The sequence below is a fragment of the Bos grunniens genome, chromosome 12 (genome assembly GCF_055505025.1).
Source record: "Bos grunniens cultivar Pamir isolate PY7600 chromosome 12, Bosgru_T2T1.0, whole genome shotgun sequence".
NCBI lineage: Eukaryota > Metazoa > Chordata > Mammalia > Artiodactyla > Bovidae > Bos > Bos grunniens.
The window spans coordinates 23,242,276-23,266,886 of record NC_141176.1 but is presented as its reverse complement, the minus strand read 5'-3'; the positions used below and the strand labels follow the sequence as shown (position 1 = coordinate 23,266,886).

The window sequence follows — 24,611 nt, the reverse complement described above, 5'->3', positions numbered from 1 at the left end:
CGTGTCTGACTCTTTGCAACCTCATGGACTGTAGCCCACCAGGTTCCTCTGTCCATGGGGCTTCTTCAGGCAAGAATACTGGAGTGGGTTCCCATTCCCTCCTCCAAGGAAACAGTGCTAGTCATCATCAACTCAGGGATTTACCAGAAAGTACCTTTCGGAGGTCCCACACTTGCACAGATGCTCAAACTCATGAAAAAGCAGCACACCCAGAACAGCAGCCCAAACTACACACCCAGGGAGAAAAGCTAGCTATTACTAGCTATTATTATTACTAACCCTTATGGCAGAAAGTGAAGAACTAAAGAGCCTCTTGATGAAAGTGAAAGAGGAGAGTGAAAAAGTTGGCTTGAAGCTCAACATTCAGAAAACGAAGATCATGGCATCTGGTCCAATCACTTCATGGGAAATAGATGGGGAAACAGTGGCTGACTTTATTTTTCTGGGCTCCAAAATCACTGCAGATGGTGACTGCAGCCATGAAATTAAAAGACGCTTACTCCTTGGAAGGAAAGTTATGACCAACCTAGACAGCATATTAAAAAGCAGAGTCATTACTTTGCCAACAAAGGTCTGTCTAGTCAAGGCTATGGTTTTTCCAGTAGTCATGTATGGATGTGAGAGTTGGACTATAAATAAAGCTGAGTGCAGAAGAATTGATGCTTTTGAACTGTGGTGTTGGAGAAGACTATTGAGAGTACCTTGGACAGCAAGGAAATTTAACCAGTCCATTCTAAAGGAGATCAGCCCTGGGTGTTCGTTGGAAGGACTGATGTTGAAGCTGAAGCTCCAATACTCTGTCCACCTGATGTGAAGAGCTGACTCACTGGAAAAGACCCTGATGCTTGGAAAGATTGAGGGCAGGAGGAGAAGGGGATGACAGAGGATGAGACGGTTGGATGGCATCACTGACTCGAGGGACATAAGTTTGAGTGGACTCCGGGGGTTGGTGATGGACAGGGAGGCCTGGCATGCTGTGGTTCATGGGGTCGCAAAGAGTCGGACATGACTGAATGACTGAACTGAACTGATTATTACTATTATTTTTATTGTTAATACCTCCTGCAATCTTAGTAAGTTATAATATCAGAGTGTGTATTTGGACAGTAAGCTTTTTTAAAAAAATTGTTGAGCATCTGGAGATTTTATTTTTCATTTTACTTTTTAAAAATTTTATTTGTCTCCTGGGTCTTCGTTGCTGCGTGCAGGCTTTCTCTAGTTGTGGCGGGCAGGGTCTATTCTAGGCTGCAGTTCACAGGCTTCTCACTGTGGTGGCTTCTCTTGCGCTCTAGAGCTCTTGGGCTTCAGCAGTTGCAGCTCACGGGCTTAGTTGCTCCATGGCCCGTGGGATCCTGCCAGATAAGGGACTGAACCTGTGTCCCTGCATTGGCAGGCAGATTCTTAACCACTGGACCACGAGGGAAGCCCTGGAGATCTTAAATACTACATTATGGGTCCATCAGAGAAACTGGAAGATCTGAGAATGAGACACGCAGGTGACTACTGGGTGTGGCTACCTGGGAACCAATGTTTCTTCACTTCCACTCACACCTGAGTTTCAGGGGATTTCCCTTGTGTACCACACCACATGTGCTCATCAGATCCACCCAGGGTCCTTCCTCCTAAACTCTACGCTAAATCAGTGCCTTGCATCATCTTATCCTGAAATCCCTGCCAGAATCACATAACCACGAAAGCAGAGGCAGAGACGCCTTGCCTTCACAGCGTCCCTGCAATACAGAGGCAGAGCAAGAGAAATAAAAATATCCTGGTGCCTTCGGAAATGTGATTAAATTTCACTTTAAGCGGCAGAAAAGTAGGGAGAGTGGAGCGGCATCTGAATCCTTAAGATCACACCCATCAGATGGACCTCTGTTCCATGGCCCGGTATCCAACTGTTGGTGGATAGTTTTGTTGCTATATAGTTGCATGATTTACCCATAAAAATGGTGGACATGTTGTCCAGTCTGGCTAGCAGAGTCTCTGCTGGCACAGTTGTTGTTAATTCTTGCCCCTTTGCCCCGAATCCATCCTCAAAAGTTCCACTAGAGATAATGCCCCTGTTAAGACGCTAAGGCGCACACACTGGCTCCATACACAGAGTGTGTATACCTGCTGGTCTTTGTGTTCACGCTGTGAACTGACACAGAATCCCATCTCCACATGGGGGTGGCGGAGATAACCAGCGGGGCCTTATTCAGTGTAGGCGATAAAGATGATCCTTTGGTTTCTGTCTGTAGCTGCTATTTATAAAGGCTGAAACTACCTGAAATTCAGCCCCTCTGTCTCATGGCCGGCCCCAAAGAGTATGAAAGGACCCAGGCTCTCTCTAATTGCTGCTTCCCAGCTTGGCCTGTGGCTGCGGCCAATTTTCCAACAGTCCCAGGAGAAGAGGTGCTGGTTTCCATCCTGACAGCATTTTTATCTACCCTTCCCCTGTTCGCACCTGTCACGCTTTCATCGGCCACTGAGCAGCCTCTGCATATAGTCTCTGTATCCACTGAAATGGAAATGTGTGGCAACCAGGGCTCCTTTGATCTCGGGGAGCTGCCCTCGGTCCAAAAGGTTTCCTTGATGATTGCTCCTTGCTTGTAAGGTAGCCCTTGGGAACGGGCTTAATCCAATTTGGTCAAGCACAACCTTGAGACCCTGGTAAATTACAACCCACCCCCAACGAAAATGCGAGAGAGACGGTGAGGCATAGCTACCGTCCGACAACTTCATTTCCAAGTTATAATGAAAGCAAGTCTCAGACCGCATCCTGTGACGCATACAGATGTTTATTAAACAGTTATCAAAAAGCAGGCACAAACCAGCTCACCAACCTGTTCCGAGAGCTAGTTAAATCCTAGCTCCCTATCGTTTTAAGCGACTGGGCTACCATCTTGCACCAAAGAACCACTGGAAGCAAAGGCAAGGTTCAGGGAGGGATTTTGTTCCTTCTGGCAACAAGTAACTAAAAATCCTCTGAACCAGAGACAAGAAACAGAGTCCTTACGGGTGATCAGACTTCGGCTGACTTTCTTATGGCAGAGTGGATGTGGCAGAGTGTTTTAGTAAAGCTGTTCTCAATGTTTTGTTTTTTAAACTTTTATTTATATTTGGCTGCATTGGGTCTTCACTGTGGTGCGTGGGCTTCTCACTGCGGTGGTTTCTCTTGATGTGGAGTATGGGCCCTAGGCATGTGGGCATAGTAATCGTGGCTCACGGGCTTAGTTGTTCCGAGGCAGGTGGGATCTTCCTGGATCAGAAACTGAACCCATGTTCCCTACATTGGCAGTTGGCTTCTTAACCACCAGACCACCAGGAAAGCTCTATTTTCATTGTTAAAAATACTAAAATATGTATCCAGGTACTAATGCATAAACAGCCACTGTCCCCAAGTTCTCCAAGTGCCCCAATGTCCCCTCCCTCCCCTGAGAACCCTAGGGAATCCTAGCCTCATTCCCAGGAATGAAAAGGCTGGTGCTTGGCCGGTCAAGGCCCCTCGGGAGCCTACTCCAGCATTTATTTTAGTTAGGATTAGTCAGGCCTATGACATTTTGGTTGTTAAATATTTTAGATATCTTTCAGACTTACAATAAGGACTATGTGTCTAGATGGCTGTTTAAATCCTTTTATATAAAGACAGAGAGTATCTCTTTTAGCCAAAACACAATCTTGAATACCTTTAATTTCACTGACAAGAGTCCATTTTTAAAATTTATCATGCTCATTAATAAGACACCTATTTCACCTTTAAAAATTCATTTCTGACCATGGGTGAAGCTTCTTGTGTTGGTCAAGATATGGATAACAAAATGTGTACTACACTGCTGTATTTAAAACGCATAACCAACAAGGACCTACTGTAGAGCACAGAGAACTCTGTTCAATGTTGTGTGGCAGCCAGGATGGGAAAGGAGTTTGGGAGAGAATGGATACATGTGTATGTATGTCTGGGTTCGCTTTGTTGTGCACCTGAAACCCTTACGTTGTTAATCAGCAGGTTATACTCCAGTATACTCCAGGGCTTTCCTGGTGGCTCAGACTGTAAAGAATCTGCCTGCAATGCAGGAGACCCAGGTTCAGTCCCTGGATTGGGAAGATCCCCTGGAGGAAGGCATGGCCGCCCACTCCGGTATTCTTGCCTGGAGAATTCTATGGACAGAGAAGCCTGGCGGGCTACAGTTCATGGGGTCACAAAGAGTTGGATGCAACTGAGCAACTATGATTTTCACTTAAAATAAGACATTTAAATTAAAACAACAACAACAACAACAACACGTGTACTAGTATCCCTGAGTTTCCACTCTGGAGCCTGTACCTGAGCTATGACTTCCTGTGACTCACACACACATCTCATTCCTGAAGTATTTTAAAACGAAGGACAGGCATTATAATAGTGGTGTTAAGAACTTTGAAGAATCGAGATTTTACTCACAAGCTAACGAGTTAGCCTGCCACACTTTCACGGATGCTGGGAAAAGCTAGGAGACTCCTGGATCAGAGATGGAGGGCTCTATTATTACTCAACACAGCAACCAGCACGAGCTTCACATCTGAATCCATCTTTTGGCCTCCTACATTCCACAGGGACTGAGGCGGTAAACTCAATACTTCTGTGTCACCACTGAGGAACCCCAAGCTTCAGTTTAGTTCAGTCACTCAGTCGTGTCCAACTCTTTGTGACCCCATGAATTGCAGCATGCCAGGCCTCCCTGTCCATCACCAACTCCCAGAGTTCACTCAAACTCACGTCCATCGAGTCAGCGATGCCATCCAGCCATCTCATCCTCTGTCATCCCCTTCTCCTCCTGCCCCCAATCCCTCCCAGCATCAGAGTCTTTTCCAATGAGTCAACTCTTTGCGTGAGGTAGCCAAAGTACTGGAGTTTCAGCTTTAGCATCATTCCTTCCAAAGAACACCCAGGACTGATCTTTAGAATGGACCCCAAGCTTAGGGATCCCCAATTTTTTATAATAGACTGCAAGTAAATCCACCCAAACTTTGCCCCGGAGGCAGAGATTATTACAGGGAACAATAAATAAAACTTGTCTTTTGCTCCAGCAAGAGTCATTATCTTCCAAAACTGCTCACTACAGACATCTTTGAGAACAGGTCAGAACAGCATGTTCCCCAGACATGATGAAAGATTGCTTCTCAAGAGCAGCACTAAAGAATCTGGTGAGGACTCTAAGTGGAAGCGTATTCCATTCTTAGGAAGGTAGAATGCTCATTTTCACAGATACAATTTCAAATTAGAATCGAAGTATGGGAGTACTTATTTGCAATAATGTCTACTGCAAGTTGGAAAAGGAAATGGCAACCTACTCCAGCAATCTCGCCTGGAAAATCCTATGGACAGAGGAGCCTGGTGGGCTATCACCTGTGAAGTTGCAAGGAGTCGGACACAACTCAGCATGCACACATGTCCCATTGCAAGTAGAGATGTTTCACTGCTCTCTTCTTATACCCTCTCTCTGGCAAACACTTTTGTAGAGAATGAAATCAAGTCAAATGGCTTCCCAGCTTCCTAGGGGCATGGGAAGATTGTTGGGAGACTAGGTCTAGAATTCAGGTTTCTAGGCTTTCCAATGTCAGGCTTCCAAATGCTGCTTACCAGCGGTTCTGAGTTCTCTTGTGTCAGGAATCCATTTGAATAATGAATAAAAGTTATGAATACTCTCTCCAGGAGAATGCACATATGCACAAGCCTATGACATTTGCACACAATTTCAGTGACGTCACAAATTTCCCGAAGCCTATTGATGGACTGTGGGCATCCTGAATGGTCTGGAGACCTCAAGTTAAAACTCACCCCTAGAACAAGGGTTAATATAACACTGAACTCAGTTACCAATGTCATCAAGACATCCAGTTGCTAACCCAAGTACCGTATGTCTCCAGATATCGTGGAGCTGACATCCTCAGCTATCCAAAACATGACCCCAGATCAAGGGGTCCAAAAAAAAGCTGTCCAGAATAGGCAAAAATCAGTGATTCAAAGACACACAGTGCACAGAAACAGCGCTGAACTCTGTGTGTGTGTGTGTGTGTGTGTGTTTTAAAGCATGGTTCTAAAATGATTTATGATGACTCAACAGAAAAGGACACAAATTAGAAGTGAGGGAATAAGGAGAGAAAGGGGTAATTAATAACTGCAATGAATTATCACTGACAGGGTGACATAAAACTGTTGCAAAACAACTAGAAAAAAGTACAGAGAACTCAAAAGTTTTTTTCAGTCTTGGTTATTTAGTGAAAAGGCAAATCATTCTACACATGTCCTGTTGGGGATGTCTTGGGGATGATTCCATATGACAGCATAGTGGTTAATGATTTTTTAAAAAAATCTTGTTTATGTTTTTTATATCTTTTACATATTAAATTGATGTAAAAGCATATGATATATCCTCAAACTTTTTCAACATGATTAAAAGAGGAAATATGTTTGTGTTTAAAGCAAAAAGGAAGAACTGATATTTATTTGTGCATCTTTATGTATGAAGCATCTTTCACTATCATTTCAATTACTTTAACAGGCAGGTGAAGTAGTATTATCTTCTTTTAGAGACCAAAGAACTCAAGTTCTGAGAGCTTAGAACTCTTCCAGAACTCGCCCAGAATCAAACAACTCTTGAGAAGTGAAACCAAGATTTAAATCCAGTCCAAGTTTTTCCCCTTAAGGGGAAAATTAATTTATCTGGAATAATTCATTCATATGGAATTTTCCAAAAAGATCCAATAAATGAGTTTTATCCCATAAATTCTCTATGTTAATTAGTTCTTGTCAACATTCTACCAGGATAAAAATCAGATGAAGAGTCAGAAAAGATAAGCCCTTTGTTTACTTTGTTATATTTTGGGTTTTATCCTAAAAACATTTTTGAGGGGTTTATTAAAAATGCTCACCAATGGCCCTTTCTTAAGAGGAGACATGTTAAGCCATTTATCTTCTATTTCTATTTTATCTTTTATTATGAAACAAAGGTAAAAATGCACAGGAAGGTCACTAACACATAAGTTTGTGAATTCTCAGTTCTGAGGCAGAAATATTTCTCCTGAGATTAAGAGCCATAGCATAAAGATTTGAAAGAACTGTCTTCTAATGTGTATTACATACACCACATTAACAAATTGAAAAATAAAAGCCATATGATTATCTCAATAGATGCAGAGAAAGCCTTTGACAAAATTCAACATCCATTTATGATAAAAAACTCTCCAGAAAGCAGGAATAGAAGGGACGTACCTCAACATAATAAAAGCTATATATGACAAACCCACAGCAAACATTATCCTCAATGGTGAAAAATTGAAAGCATTTCCCCTAAAGTCAGGAACAAGACAAGGGTGCCCACTTTCACCACTACTATTCAACATAGTTTTGGAAGTTTTGGCCATAGCAATCAGAGCAGAAAAAGAAATAAAAGGAATCCAGATTGGAAAAGAAGAAGTAAAACTCTCACTGTTTGCAGATGACATGATCCTCTACATAGAAAACCATAAAGACTCCACCAGAAAATTACTAGAGCTAATCAATGAATATAGTAAAGTTGCAGGATATAAAATAGACATACAGAAATCCCTTGCATTCCTATACACTAATAATGAGAAAATAGAAAGAGAAATTAAGGAAACAATTCCATTCACCATTGCAACGAAAAGAATAAAATACTTAGGAGTATATCTGCTTAAAGAAACAAAAGATCTATATATATAAAACTATAAAACACTGGTGAAAGAAATCAAAGAGGACATTAATAGATGGAGAAATATACCGTGTTCATGAATCGGAAGAATCAATATAGTGAAAATGAGTATACTATCCAAAGCAATCTATAGATTCAACGCAATCCCTATCAAGCTACCAATGGTATTTTTCACAGAGCTAGAACAAATAATTTCACAATTTGTATGGAAATACAAAAAACCTCAAATAGCCAAAGCAATCTTGAGAAAGAAGAATGGAACCGGAGGAATCAACCTGCCTGACTTCAGGCTCTACTACAAAGCCACAGTCATCAAGACAGTATGGTACTGGCACAAAGACAGAAATATAGATCAATGGAACAAAATAGAAAGCCCAGAGATAAATCCACACACCTATGGACATCTTATCTTTGACAAAGGAGGCAAGAATACACAATGGAGAAAAGACAATCTCTTTAACAAGTGGTACTGGGAAAACTGGTCAACCATTTGTAAAAGAATGAAACTAGAACACTTTCTAACACCATACACAAAAATAAACTCAAAATGGATTAAAGATCTAAACATAAGACCAGAAACTATAAAACTCCTAGAGGAGAACATAGGCAAAACACTCTCCGATGTAAATCACAGCAGGATCCTCTATGACCCACCTCCCAGAATACTGGAAATAAAAGCAAAAATAAACAAATGGGACCTAGTTAAAATTAAAATCTTCTGCACAACAAAGAAAACTATAAGCCAAGTGAAAAGACAGCCTTCAGAATGGGAGAAAATAATAGCAAATGAAGCAACTGACAAAGAATTAATCTCAGAAATATACAAGCAACTCCTGCAGCTCAATTCCAGAAAAATAAATGACCCAATCAAAAAATGGGCCAAAGAACTAAACAGACATTTCTCCAAAGAAGACATACAGATGGCTAACAAACACATGAAAAAATGCTCAACACCACTCATTATCAGAGAAATGCAAATCAAAACCACAATGAGGTACCATTTCATGCCAGTCAAAATGGCTGCGATCCAAAAGTCTACTAGCAATAAATGCTGGAGAGGGTGTGGAGAAAAGGGAACTCTCTTACACTGTTGGTGGGAATGCAAACTAGTACAGCCACTATGGAGAACAGTGTGGAGATTCCTTAAAAAACCGGAAATAGAAGTGCCATATAATCCAGCAATCCCACTGCTGGGCATACACACAGAGGAAACCAGAAGGGAAAGAGACACGTGTACCCCAGTGTTCATTGCAGCACTGTTTATGATAGCCAGGACATGGAAGCAACCTAGATGCCCATCAGCAGATGAATGGATAAGAAAGCTGTGGTACATATACACAATGGAGTATTACTCAGCCATTAAAAAGAATACATTTGAATCAGTTCTAATGAGGTGGATGAAACTGGAGCCTATTATACAGAGTAAAGTAAGCCAGAAAGAAAAATACCAATACAGTATACTAATGCATATATATGGAATTTAGAAAGATGGTAATGATAACCCTGTATGCGAGACAGCAAAAGAGGCACAGATGTAAGGAACAGTCTTTTGGATTCTGTGGGAGAGGGCGAGGGTGGGATGATTTGGGAGAATGGCATTGAAACATGTATAATATCATATGTGAAATAAATCACCAGTCCAGGTTTGATGCATGATACAGGATGCTTGGGGCTGGTGCACTGGGATGACCCAGAGGGATGGTATGGGGAGGGAGGTGGGAGGGGGGTTCAGGATAGGGAACACGTGTACACCCATGGCAGATTCATGTAATTAGCCTCCAATTAAAATAAATAAATTTATATTAAAAATGTGTATTACATTATCAGAAGGAATTATCTGCTTGGGATGGTGGGGGTCGGGGGAGGGGCGTAGAATCTTCTTAATAGACTATCACCAAATCCTTAATTATGGGAAAATTTTAATAAATCTACATATTTATTCCAGATGATGTTCATATAGCCTATTTGTCTTAAAGGCACACAGTTCAGGTATATCTACTCTTTGGTGTTATAAAAGGTAACCATTGAAAAAAAATGAAGAAAGATCTTTAAAAGAGAGACTAACATATTCTTTCCAATAGTTTGGTGGCCATATCTTATTAGTTCTTAATATCTTGTGGCCACCAAACTATTGGGAAGAATATTTCTCATTTCCCACAGGTTTTCTAAGCACATTTCCTTTTTTTCCGTTAGCACTGAATTCCACTGCTACAAATCACAGCAAGTCACTGAATTAGGTTTTTTTTTTTTTTTTCTAATTTTATCTTATTTTTAAACTTTACATAATTGTATTAGTTTTGCCAAATATCAAAATGAATCCGCCACAGGTATACATTTTTAAAAGGCATTGATACAACAACAGGTAAGATCCTGCTCTAACACAATGAAACCAAAAAAGACTTCAGGAAGGAAAGATTTAGAGCAATTTCCTTTTTCATCTACCAGGGTATTTGGTTCTTTAAACTATGACCCTGAACTTGATTACTTTCTAGGAGGTGGTTAAGCCATTAGTCCCTCAGAGAGTATGGTCATGATTCTCTCCAGGATATCACACTCAGCTTCTGATGGCAACTGCCTTGTTAGTCAAAAATGAGCTATAAGGTTTCTTCCTTTCTATCTTCTCTCCCTTCCTTCTCTCTCAGCCTCCCTCTCTTCTTTGAACCATTTAGCAGACAGTAGATATGTGACAAGCAGGTAAGGATCCTATCTATCTAATTCATAATTTTATTCTAAGTATATGGCACAACTTTGGGTACCTAGAATGTGCTTAATACATACTCGTTGAATAAATACATCTATTGAATACTGCTATGAACCATCAAACTGACATAGGCAGCAGTGTTGCAAAAATCCTGTCCCAGAGGAACGAACAAAGATGGTTTAGGAAAGCAGATAGAATTGGATCTAGGATTATACAGAATGGGGGTACTTTTTCCTAAAGCAGGTCTAGAGGCATTTACTAAAGCTATACTTAAAAGTGGAAATGTGTATGTGTATGTGTTAGTTGCTCAGCTGTCTCTGACTCTTTGTGATCCCATGGACTGTAGCCCGCCAGACTCCTCTGTCCATGGAATTCTCCAGGCAAGAATACTGGAGTGAGTAGCCTTTCCCTTCTCCAGGTGATCTCTCCGACCCAGGGATTGAACCCGGGTCTCCTGCATTGCAGGCAGATTCTTTACCATCTGAGCCACCAGGGAAGCCCAAAGTGGAAATGTTAATGCTCTAATGTTGTTGCTAGGGCCCAGAAATGGACGGGTTGAATTCATGCCCCTGAAATGAATAGGTTCTCCCCACTGGCTGAGAAGAAAGTGAAAAATCCTTCATCTCTGGAAAAAAGGCCCCTAAGAAGGCAGAGGGACCCACAAAGCTGATTGTTCTTCCCTTGGAGGTGCCAGGACATTTTGCTCCATCACTTCAGCACCAGCCAAGTTGGACTTCTGTCTGTGGAAGTTTCCAACTATCCTTTGCAGCATCACCTTCCAGAATGTTCCCATGGGTCACTCTGGGCCTACTCAGTTTGGGTCTCAGCTTAACTCACAGAAGCTTCATGGCTTCTCTCTGTCACCCTCTGGCACTAGAGCTGAGTGAAGGAATATAGGCTCATGCTGGACCTTCTAAGTCAGTGGTCCCCAATGTTTTTGACATCAGGGGTTGGTTTCATGAAATACAAGTTTTCCAGGGACTAGGTTGGAGGGGGAGGGTTTCAGGATGTTTCAAGAGCACTACATTTATTCTGCACCTTATTATTATTACATCACTTTCACCTAAAATCATCAGGCATGAGATCCTGGAAGTTGGGGACCCTTGTTCTAAGTGACTTCCAGTGATTAGAACTTGAGTGTCAAGAGTTTGGAGCAGTTCCAGATAATAGCCTTGGAGGAGGTAGAAATTATTGCTGCTTTAAAGACTTGAACTCTGGCTAAATCTCAAGGCACATGCAACACCTTACTGCTAACCAGTCCCCTCAAAAGCAGTCTCATACTGGGAGCACTGATTACCTTTAAGCAATGACCAAGTAGGGAAAAATACAAATAACCTCACATATGCAGACGACACCACTCTTATGGCAGAAAGTGAAGAGGAACTAAAGAGCCTCTTGATGAAGTGAAAGAGAAGAGTGAAAAAGCTGGCTTAAAACTCAACATTCAAAAAATGAAGATCATGGCATCCAGTCCCATTTCTTCATGGCAAATAGATGGGGAAACAATGGAAACAGTGACAGACTTTATTTTCTTGGGCTCCAAAATCACTGCAGATGGTGATTGCAGCCATGAAATTAAAAGATGCTTGCTCCTTGGCTATGACAAACCTAGACAGCATATTAAAAAGCAGAGACATTATTTTGCTGACAAAGGTCCTTCTAGTCAAAGCTATGGTTTTTCCAGTCATCAAGTATGGACGTGAGAATTGGACAATAAAGAAAGCTGAGCGCCGAAGAACTGATGCTTTTGAACTATGGTGTTCAAAACTCTTGAGAAGAGAAAATTCTTGAGAGTCCCTTGGACCACAAGGAGATCAAACCAGTCAATCCTAAAGGGAATCAGTCCTGAATATTCATTGGAAGGACTGATGCTGAAGCTCCAATACTTTGGCCACCTGATGCGAAGAACTGACTCATTGGAAAAGACTCTGATGCTGGGAAAGATCGAAGGTAGGAGGAGAAGGGGACGACAGAGGATGAGATGGTTGGAAGGTATCACTGACTTGATGGATATGAATTTGAGCAAGCTCCGGGAGTTGGTGATGGACAGGGAAGCGTGGTGTGCTGCAGCCCATGGGGTTGCAAAGAGTTGGAAGTGAATGAGCGACTGAACTGAACTGGACTGAACTGAATGAACAGAAACACATCAAGTGTTAGGGGTCTCTTCCTGAACAGAGCGACAGATGCTGCCTGCCACTATCTGGGATGACCCAGCAGGCCAGCATGGCTCACGCACAACTCAGACGCCTGCAGTCCCTGGGCAGAGGCTCAGCCTTGTCTGCAGCCTCAAAAAGTCCACATAAATCAAAGAGTCGTCTCACTTCTGGCCAAAGGGATGTTTGTTTTATTCAATGTCACAGAAGCCGATAGCAGCTTCTCCTGTTATTGAGTGCAAAAGTAGAGGCTTCTAGTCCACATCAGAAAAACTGGGTCACTCAGCTTCACAAGTACCCACTAACACTGAGCTTGAGACAGCTCAAAAAAGAAATTTTCTATTTTCGTTCCCATTTTGGCCTGCTGACCTCCCCACACATGCCAATCTTTTTTTTTTTTTTTTTTTTAAGTGCAGTTCGATCTGAGAGGAGAGAAAACACCAGTCAGGAGTCAAAGAGTTCAAAGAGATGTGGGATGGTCATTGCTCAGACTGCAGAAGAAGAGATCTCTTCACTGGAGTGAAAATTTGGAAAACACTGCCATCTTTTCTGAAATCACGAGGCTCCAGGTTTTCCGAGTTGACGGTACTACTCTTGAGAAGCCGAGAGCATAATTTCAAGAACAGGAAACATGATGTCTTCTTAATCAAATTAAATAGCAAAATGAAAGCAATAATTACTCAAATTTACTTGGCAAATTAGCAAGACAAATTAATTGAAACACTCCTTTTGATCATAAGGATATAATTAGAAAAGTCTTTGGTGGATGAAAATATCTCTGAGGCATGAATTAAATCAATTGGACAACCTGATGATAAAGCCCTTATGCTTAGTGTATAAATCCCAACTTGCTGTTATGGAATATAACGGAAGAATAGAGATTATCAGCAAGTATTCAATAAAAATGGTCCTGTACAAATAATGTGAATAATAATAGCTAACAACTACTGGGCTTTTATTACATGACGATGCCGTGCAACACGGTGCATTATTCTTATCACTTGTCCTGTTTCGTTTCTTTTAAAAATTAATAAAGAGACTCATCATGGTTATCAACTGCACAGCTTAAACCATTGCTGAGCCCATGGTTGTGGACAGACGGTCGTAAAATGTTTGTTCTGTGCAAGTGGCAAACTTGATGATTGTCTTTATCAATTTTCAAGAGAAATGAAACAGTGCAAGAGATATACACCATTACTGACCCTCTGCCCATGGGCTTCTCATGTGGTTCAGTGGTAAAGAATCTGCCTGCCAATGCAGGGGATGCAGGTTCAATCCTTGGGTTGAGAAGATTCCCAAGAGGAGGAAATGGCAACCTGCTCCAGTATTCTTGCCTGGGAAATCCCATGGACAGAGGAGACTGGCAGGCTACAGTCCATGGGGTCACAAAGAGTTGGATATGGCTCAGCAACTGAGCATGCATGCACATCCATAACCATAGACTCCATGATGGAAGGAGCACAGGGCACCAAAACCTGACAAAAACCAGCAGCTGAGATGCCTTTTCTCTTCTTAGCCTCATCTTCCACTTACAAATGCCATTGTGCTCAGTCGTGTCTGACTCTCTGTGACCCAATGAACTGTTATCTGCCAGGCTCCTCTGTCTATGGGATTTTCCAGGCAAGAATACTGGAGTGGGTTGCCATTTCCTTCTCCAGGGGATCTTCTCGACCCAGGGACTGAACCCACGTTTCCGGCATTGCAGGCCGATTCTTCACTGCTGAGTCACTGGGGAAACCCACGAGGGGAGTAAATACTGTCTTTCTAAATTCCTTCTTGATGCCATGTCCCCAGCACCCAGCCCAGGGCCTAGCACATTGGAAGCACCCAATAAATATTCTTTGGCTGAATGACTGAGTGAATGCTCTCCTTAAATAACCTGTCAAAGTGGGAAGAAAAGTGATGATGATTTCTTTCAGGACATGCTCGAAAGAGAGTAATAGCAATTCAGTCATGGCATGCCAAGAAACTGACCCATATTCCACAATAAGGAGGCTGTGAGCCTTAAAAACACCAATACTTGCCAACCCTTGGGAGGAAAGATGCATCCACATGCTATCTATGGAGTGGAGCAGAAACAAGCTCCGATTCGCAGAAGCAGCAGAGACAGGGTGTGGCCCTGGCAAGCAGTATGTAAGCCACTAAAACTGGGCATCAGAGCCATCCTTACGGAGTATGTTCATGCTCCCCATGCAGGGGGTGGCTCCTAACCCAGCTCTAGGGTCCCTCCACGGGTGCTCCAGAATCTGTGACCTCATGCACCGAAGTTTAGCCCTCATCAGTCTTCCGGGAAACAGGAATACTTTCATAAAGGCAGAAAACGGATCGAGTTAGGTGGAAAAAGCATGATGGCCCCTCTATGCCATAGTATGTCTTTAGGTTTCCTTTTGGAAGAAAAGATCACAGAGTCTGCAAAAATAATAGTAACCTGAAGAAATGAAACTCGATAAACCCGAAATACTTCTTCCAGGGACCCATAACTCATTTTCTCTGTAGCTAATGCCAGTTTTGAATTTTTTTTCTCATCATCCAATCTAATAGAAATTTAAAAATAAAAAGACCAAAGTTAAAACCATGCTGTAATTTTTAAAATTTTATTTATATTTAATTGAAGGATAATTGCTTTATGATATTGGTTTCATCTTTGCCATAATCAACACGAATCAGCCATAGGTGTACATATGTCCCTTTCCTCTTAAACCTCCCTCCCATCTCCCACTCTCTCCCACCCCTCTAGGTTGTTACAGAGCCCCAGTTTGAGTTCCCTGAGTCATATACATTCTGTAATTTTGAGATTGCTAAAATGGCTTTAGTGAGTTTATAACATAAGAAGTTATTATCACTAGTAAAGAGTTAAGTGTTTTGTTTTTCTCTTTAAGTTCGACATTCAGAGTTTTAATCCTCAAGGTTGTAAAGATGTAAGATCCTGGGGCATGGTAGCGAAAATTGCAAAACAGGATCTGCATTTCATTACAATCTGCTAATCAATAACACAATACACACCAGCTAGACACCAGCAAGAACAGGGTTCTCACCAAGCTGAGGCCCAGATGAAACAGCGAAGAATTCCTCAAATACTAGAGAAAGAAAGATGCTAAACACTGTACTGAAATATCTCCCTTGGATACGGTTTGCGTTTGGGGAAAAGAAAAAAGGAAAGGCTAGTTTCATGCATTGGAGAAGGAAATGGCAACCCACTCTAGTGTTCTTGCCTGGAGAATCCCATGGACGGGGGAGCCTGGTGGGCTGCCATCTATGGGGTCACAAAGAGTTGGACACGACTGAAGCGACTTAGCAGCAGCAGCAGCAGCAGCAGCAGTTAACTTTGTGTCTGCATTTTTCACTTCCCTGCATTCATGGCAATCACAGACTCATCTAGACTCAGGACAGTGTCGCCTCCAACGAGGGAAGCATGCACAGACAGAAATCTCTTATTTTTTACCCATGCAAATTGGGTGGTATTTCAAGCACTATCTCCTCTACCCAAAGAGCCAGTAGTAATCCCCAGAGGGAAGCAGGTGTTTGTCGTCCATTGAATCAAACAAAAACTGCTTCATTTTCAAATTCACAGACATTTTACATGATATCACATCTGCCCATTTTTCTCAGTATCCAACAGATTTTTTTCCTATAAATTCTTTTATCAAGCAGCACACGGGATATTAGTTCCCTGACCAGGGATTGAACCCCTACCCTTTGTAGTGGGAGCAAGGAGTCTTAACTCCATGACTGCCAGAGAAGTCCCCTTTTTTTTAAGGGAAAAAAAAAGTTCTAACATAAAAAATTTTTCAATCACTTGGATTATAGTAATACTGTTGTAAGACCAATTCCATTGAGATTTTTCTTATTAGAAAAAATTAATGTGAAAAGCAGATGTATGTTTAAGTTTGTGACTCACTATGCATTCATTGTCCAAAAAAATCTGTCGATCCATATATTAGGGAAAAATAAGTTGGCTATCGTTTGGCAATAAGTGTTTTATGGACTCATAATTGTCAATCTAGTTATCACCAATTCTAGAAAAACATCCTAAGAAAATAATTCAGTCAAGAGAAGACTTCTCTTCATTAAACTACTCCTTCCAAGATGTTTCAAAATAACATAAACTGAAACAGACAAAATATCCACTTAGAAAGAAGTCAACACGTGGTTAAGTAAATGTAGGTTTCTCAATCAAGTATTTGTTAAGCATCACAAGTTACAATGGTGCAAATCACGTTGTATTATGGACAACATTTTTATAGGTTGCTATGACCAACCTAGATAGCATATTAAAAAGCAGAGACATTACTTTGCCAACAAAGGTCCGTCTAGTCAAGGCTATGGTTTTTCCAGTGGTCATGTATGGATGTGAGAGTTGGACTGTGAAGAAAGCTGAGCACCGAAGAATTGATGCTTTTGAACTGTGGTGTTGGAGAAGACTCTTGAGAGTCCTTTGGACTGCAAGGAGATACAACCAGTCCATTCTAAAGGAGATCAGTCCTGGGTGTTCATTGGAAGGACTGATGCTGAGGCTGCAACTCCAATACTTTGGCCACCTCAAGCGAAGAGTTGACTTATTGGAAAAGACCCTGATGCCGGGAGGGATTGGGGGCAGGAGGAGAAGGGGACGACAGAGGATGAGACGGCTGGATGGCATCATCGACTCGATGGACACGAATTTGAGTGAACTCCGGGAGATGGTGATGGACAGGGAGGCCTGGCGCGCTGCGATTCATGGGGTTGCAAAGAGTGGGACATGACTGAGCGACTGAACTGAACTGAACTGAAGGAAGTAGAATGTCTCTACAAGTGAGGCGTACCTGAAATGTTCTGATTAGCACACAGAAAAGTTCATGAGTCCTTCAGCAAGGTGTGAATGGGGACCTACTTAACCAGACCTCTCGATGCTCCTTGGTTCTCTGTGGTCCCTGGATGGGTTTTCCTCACCCCTCTCCTCTCCCCCTCCCTGTGCTGTGCTTAGCTTGACTCCTTGCCTGCATCACGCTTCCGTCCATCACCAGATAATCCACGTGCATCACTTTGTTCAAGACTCAGCTCCCTTCCCATCTCTTTCACAAAGTTATGTTTACCCTGGAGTGAAATTGCTCTATTCGATTCCTCAACCCTGACTGTCATTTTCTTGATCATTGTGTTTGTTTTGTCTTCTCAGACAGTGAATTCCACAGGCAGAGTTATTTTTAGTGCATGCAATGACTCATAAATATGTGATTTTGAAGAAATTAATCAATGAATATAAACTCAGCAGAGCATGGACCATTTCTTTTCTTTCTTTTTTTTTTTCATTTCTTTTCTTTGTATCTACAGGTCTTCACATAGTGCAGACCTTCCCATAGTACATTATAAGTAACTGTTAGTCGCTCAGTCATGTCTAACTCTTTGCAATCCCATGGACTGTAGCCTGCCAGGCTCCTCTGTCCATGGAATTCTCCAGGCAAGAATACTGGAGTGGGTTGCCATTCCCTTCTTCAGGGGGTCTTTCCGACCCAGGGATCAAACCTGGGTCTCCTGCATTGCAGCCAGATTCTTTACCATCTAAGCCACCAGGGAAGCCCATATGAAAAATAGCTCTTCACTAAACAACTGGAGGAATGAATATATGTGTATTGCGTTATACACATGTTTGCTGGCTCCAATCCTGGGATGTGTTTTTCTTTCCCGTCCTTTTTCCACCTTTTGTTTCTGTGGAAGATCAGAGACGTTCTCTTCTAAAGGAGTATTACCCATGAAGAGAACTTACCCAGATCGAATTGGCCAGAAATGTAGCCACAAGTCTGCCGGACTTCCTCACTGTCCCAGCCCAGAGGGTAGAGGGCGCAGCCAGCACCGATCAACAAGCCTGCAAAGACAAAAGACAAGAAGGCTTTAGCAATGCCCTTCTGGAGCCCAAGATAAAGGTACCAGGGACAAAAGATCAATATCAGCAATATGACAAAGGAACATAGGGTCTGCTTTTGGGAAAGCACCAACCAAGCTCCCTTTAGCGATCTAAGGTCAATTTAACCCCAAGAACAACTTCAAGTCTGCTTAAAAGGAGAGAGAAGAAAAAGAACAACCCTGATAGACATCTCAGTCTGGTTCCAACTTTGCCTTTTAAAACATTAAAAGCCTTGCAAATCCTGTTTAGGAACTACAATCCAGAAGCCCTTTTTAACCACTCTTGTGAAAAGCCAGCCCAATTCCACCATCAATCCATGTAAACAAGTAATTCGAGTGCCAGCAAAAGACCTCATCAGTTATGCTTCATCATTCATCAGATCTTTTTTCCAATTTAAGTATCAAAACAGAATGTTTCAGCATCATCAAATTTTACCCAGGGCAGAGACAGTACAAAGATTTTCATGCACCACTTAGGCACATTGACTGAACTAGTGAACTGGGCTACGGCTCTCGTGTTCTCTTGAGACGGTGAGAATCATCGTGTTCATGTGTCCTGGAAATACTCAAGAAGACGGCCGCTGATTGGGATCTCAGTGCTTCTTGCAGCAGGTTTGCTAATTAAACTGAAGCCAGTGATGGATTTATTTTCATGTAAGTCAGGTTATCATGGCAGCTTACTCTGAGCCAGTCTTTAGTGACTCATTCAGAGCCACTGATTAGTGAGTCTTTGGTGTTGCATCAAAGCCTAATATGGTCTTACAAGAAACTGAATGAGACCGAGTGAAAGAAAGTGAAAGTGAAGTTGCTTAGTCATGTCTGACTCTTTGCAACCCATGGACTGTGGCCTACCAGGCTCCCCTGTCCATGGGATTTTCCAGGCCAGAATACTGGAGTGGGTTGCCATTTCCTTCTCCAGGAGACCTTCCTGACCCAGGGATTGAACCCGGGTCTCCCACATTGTAGGCAGACACGTTACAATCTGAGCTACCAGGGAAGCACTGACCAATTGAAACAGGGGGCTAAGCTGAAAGTATCATTTTGTCATGTCAGTCAACGAGTATAAACATCACTCGTGGGCCTTCCTTGGTGGTCCAGTGGTTAAGAATCTGCCTTGCAACGCAGGGGAGGCGGGTTTGATCCCTGGTTGGGGAACTAAAATCTCATATGACATGGAGAAACTAAGCTTGTGCGCTGCAACTAGAGAGTCTGTGTGCCACAACGAACATCTCCCCGTGCTACAACTAAGACCTAATGCAGCCAAATAAATAAATAAACATCATCGGTACACACAGTCTGACTGTCTGCAGGACTGTGGGTAAAAAGGCACTAAATGAGGGAGGCTCCTAAATAAGAAAACAGTTAATGTGCTAATGCATAGCCAGAATGCCGGGGTCCCCCAAGGCATCTCAAGGAGACCTTCAGTATTTGTGGACTGAGTCTCTTCCTGTCCCCCTTCTGCTTCTCCTCTACCCTTGGTAGGTGACTTGGTTAGTTGTAACCAGACAAACCATCTGTTTCCTCACAGACATGTAAGGAGAAGCTGCTTTCTACCCCTCTTCCCCAAACTCCATGCCAAGCTCTCTGGAGAGATACCCCACAGAAATAGATACACATTTCCCGCCCTGCTGCCCCTCCCTCTGACTCAGCCCTTGGACCACAGTCAGACGAGCATCTAATAGAAGGGCTGTGATCCTAGGGAATCTGACAGAATGTGGTCCACAGGAGAAGCGAATGGCAAACCACTTTAGTACTCTTGCCTTGAGAACCCCATGAACAGTATGAAAAGGCAAAATGATAGGATACTGAAAGAGGAACTCCTCAGGTCAGTAGGTGCCCAATATGCTACTGGAGATCAGTGGAGAAATAACTCCAGAAAGAATGAAGGGATGGAGCCAAAGCAAAAAGGATACCCAGCTGTGGATGTGACCGGTGATAGAAGCAAGGTCCAGTGCTGTAAAGAGCAATATTGCATAGGAACCTGGAATGTCAGGTCCATGAATCAAGGCAAATTGGAAGTGGTCAAACAAGAGACGGCAAGAGTGAATGTCAACATTCTAGGAATCAGCAAACTAAAATGGACTGGAATGGGTGAATTAAACTCTGCTGCTGCTGCTGCTAAGTCGCTTCAGTCATGTCCAACTCTGTGTGACCCCATAGACTGCAGCCCACCAGGCTCCCCCATCCTTGGGATTCTCTAGGCAAGAACACTGGAGTGGGTTGCCATTTCCTTCTCCAATGCATGAAAGTGAAAAGTCAAAGTGAAGTCACTCAGTCATGTCTGACTCTTAGCGACCCCATGGACTGCAGCCTACCAGGCTCCTCCATCCATGGGATTTTCCAGGCAAGAGTACTGGAGTGGGGTGCCATTGCCTTCTCCAATTTAACTCAGATGACCATTATATCTACTACTGCGGGCAGGAATCCCTCAGAAGAAATGGAGTAGCCATCATGGTCAACAAAAGAGTCCAAAATGCAGTGCTTGGATGCAATCTTAAAATGACAGAATGATCTCTGTTTGTTTCCAAGGCAAACCATTCAATATCACAGTAATCCAAGTCTATGCCCCAACCAGTATAACACTGAAGAAACTGAAGTTGAACGGTTCTATGAAGACCTACAAGACCTTTTAAAGAACTAACACCCAAAAAAGATGTCCTTTTCATTATAGGGGACTGGAATGCAAAAGTAGGAAGTCAAGAAACACCTGGAGTAACAGGCAAATTTGGCCTTGGAATACGAAATGAGGCAGGGCAAAGACTAATAAGAGTTTTGCCAAGAAAATCCACTGGTCATAGCAAACACACCCTTCCAACAACACAACAGAAGACTCTACACATGGACATCACCAGATGGTCAACACCGAAATCAGACTGATTATATTCTTTGCAGCCAAAGATGGAGAAGCTCTATACAGTCAACAAAAACAAGACCGGGAGCTGACTGTGGCTCAGACCATGAACTCCTTATTACCAAATTCAGACTTAAATTGAAGAAAGTAGGAAAAACCACTAGACCATTCAGGTATGACCTAAATCAAATCCCTTATGATTATACAGTGGAAGTGAGAAACAGGGCCTAGATCTGATAGACAGAGTGCCTGATGAACTATGGAATGAGGTTCGTGACATTGTACAGGAGACAGGGATCAAGACCATCCCCATGGAAAAGAAATGCAAAAAAGCAAAATGGCTGTCTGGGGAGGCCTTACAAATAGCTGTGAAAAGAAGAGAAGCAAAAAGCAAAGGAGAAAAGGAAAGATATAAGCATCTGAATGCAGAGTTCCAAAGAATAGCAAGAAGAGATAAGAAAGCCTTCCTCAGCAATCAATGCAAAGAAATAGAGGAAAACAACAGAATGGGAAAGACTAGAGGTCTCTTCAAGAAAATTAGAGATACCAAGGGAACATTTCATGCAAAGATGGGCTCAATAAAGGACAGAAATGGTATGGACCTAACAGAAGCAGAAGATATCAAGAAGAGGTGGCAAGAATACACAGAACTGTATAAAAAAGATCTTCATGTCCCAGATAATCACGATGGTGTGATCACTGACCTAGAGCCAGACATCCTGGAATGTGAAGTCAAGTGGGCCTTAGAAAGCATCACTATGAACAAAGCTAGTGGAGGTGATGGAATTCCAATTGAGCTATTCCAAATCCTGAAAGATGATGCTGTGAAAGTGCTGCACTCAATATGCCAGCAAATTTGGAAAACTCAGCAGTGGCCATAGGACTGGAAAAGGTCAGTTTTCATTCCAATCCCAAAGAAAGGCAATGCCAAAGAATGCTCAAACTACCGCACAATTGCACTCATCTCACACGCTAGTAAAGTAATGCTAAAAATTCTCCAAGCCAGGCTTCAGCAATATGCGAACCGTCAACTTCCTGACGTTCAAGCTGGTTTTAGAAAAGGCAGAGGAACCAGAGACCAAGTTGCCAACATCTGCTGGATCATGGAAAAAGCAAGAGAGTTCCAGAAAAAACATCTATTTCTGCTTTATTGACTATGCCAAAGCTTTTGACTGTGTGGATCACAATAAACTGTGGGAAATTCTGAAAGAGATAGGAATACCAGACCACCTGACCTGCCTCTTGAGAAATTTGCATGCAGGTCAGGAAGAAACAGTTAGAACTGGACATGGAACAACGGACTGGTTCCAAATAGGAAAAGGAGTACGGCAAGGCTGTATATTGTCACCCTGCTTATTTAACTTATATGCAGAGTACATCATGAGAAACGCTGGACTGGAAGAAGCACAAGCTGGAATCAAGATTGCTGGGAGAAATATCAATAGCCTCAGATATGCAGATGACACCATCCTTATGGCAGAAAGTGAAGAGGAACTCAAAAGCCTCTTGATGAAAGTGAAAGTGGAGAGTGAAAAAGTTGGCTTAAAGCTCAACATTCAGAAAACGAAGATCATGGCATCCGGTCCCATCACTTCATGGGAAATAGATGGGGAAACAGTGGAAACAGTGTCAGACTTTATTTTTTGGGGCTCCAAAATCACTGCAGATGGTGACTGCAGCCATGAAATTAAAAGACGCTTACTCCTTGGAAGGAAAGTTATGTCCAACCTAGATAGCATATTCAAAAGCAGAGACATTACTTTGTCGACAAACGTCTGGCTAGTCAAGGCTATGGTTTTTCCTGTGGTCGTGTATGGATGTGAGAGTTGGACTGTGAAGAGCGTCCCTTGGACTGCAAGGAGATCCAACCAGTCCATTCTAAAGGAGATCAGCCCTGGGATTTCTTTGGAGGGAATGATGCTAAAGCTGAAACTCCAGTACTTTGGCCACCTCATGTGAAGAGTTGACTCATTGGAAAAGACTCTGATGCTGGGAGGGATTGGGGGCAGGAGGAGAAGGGGACGACAGAGGATGAGATGGCTGGATGGCATCACTGACTTGATGGATGTGAGTCTGAGTGAATCCGGGAGTTGGTGATGGACAGGGAGGCCTGGCGTGCTGCGATTCATAGGGTCGCAAAGAGTCGGACACGACTGAGCGACTGAACTGGACTGAACTGATCCTAGGGAATGCCTGCAAAGAATCACTGCAGCTGCAAATCACACACTCCAGGACCTGTATGCAACGGTATAGATATGAATGGTGCTGAGGCTGAAGAATAATACAGCAAGCAATAATACAAGGTTTGCTGACTAAGCAAATGCCTCAGTGACCGGTTTCCTTAGGCTTTTTGCCTTAGGATAAATTTTACAGTATTCTGAAGACAACTCCAAGCTAGCGTTATCTGCCATCAGGTAAAGACAGAATTAATGAGGATGCCAAAGTTTGTGTACACTGAATTCCCTGAGTGTTGAATAAATAATGTGGCATCATTTCCATGAGAGTCAGTTCTTAGTAAGTACCGTCACTTTCTGAGATCTGGTGAGCAATTTTTAAATGATGACACATGCAGAAATGCAGTTAGATAGAAAATGTTCAAGAGCAAGAAAAGCAAAGGACAATAACATTTAAATGATGAGTGGTCCCTTAATCTGATAGGCAAACAAATAAACAGTCTCATTTGCTAATGTTCTTTCAGTATGGCAGAAAAATGTGTGTCAGGTGTTCATGAAACAAGCCGCTTTCATACAATATAATGATCCCATAATTTGGGAGACTAAATTGAGGCAAACTTTTCAGTGCCTATATATGGAAGGACTATCATTCCCTAAATAGTACAACACATGGCAGTCAGAGTTCTTTTGTAGAATATTGGGCTGTCTTTGTAAAACTACAAAATGTAGATTCAACCATATAAATTAGAAACAATTTTATACATAAGAAATCTGTGTTAGGTGTAAGAATTTTTTAAAAATAAAATACCATGAGCATATGTTCACATTAAAAAAGTATTCTGTGGAGGGCAACTAGCTTATCTGGATTTTACTCTTAATATTTATGGAGCCTTTGTTTTGTTATCTGCTAATGTTTGCTGACAGTAAAGATACTGCAGAGTCTGAAGATTTGGGAAACATTTCTGGAAAAAAAAGTGCAAGCTGCAAACTCACTAGGCTAAGTAATCCTTGCAATGACTAGGTTCTGTAGGGGGATATCTGGCCTCCAGACACCTTACTACCATAGTCCATTAAGATAGAAGCAAGTCTCAGACCAAATTCAGCGAACTCTACAACGGTTGTTTATTAGCAGGCTGGGACAAAGAACAATCAGATGACCAA

General features: G+C 42.3%; 1 protein-coding gene across 1 annotated transcript in view; it reads right to left on the bottom strand.

The window, feature by feature from the left end:
* The window catches only part of LHFPL6 (LHFPL tetraspan subfamily member 6), a 234,278-nt gene that overhangs the window by 9,031 nt on the left and 200,636 nt on the right, over positions 1-24,611 (bottom strand). The window contains exon 3 of the mRNA XM_086329271.1: positions 18,289-18,387. Within this exon, the coding sequence (XP_086185397.1) occupies positions 18,289-18,387 (99 nt within the window). The remainder of the gene's footprint in view (positions 1-18,288; positions 18,388-24,611) is intronic.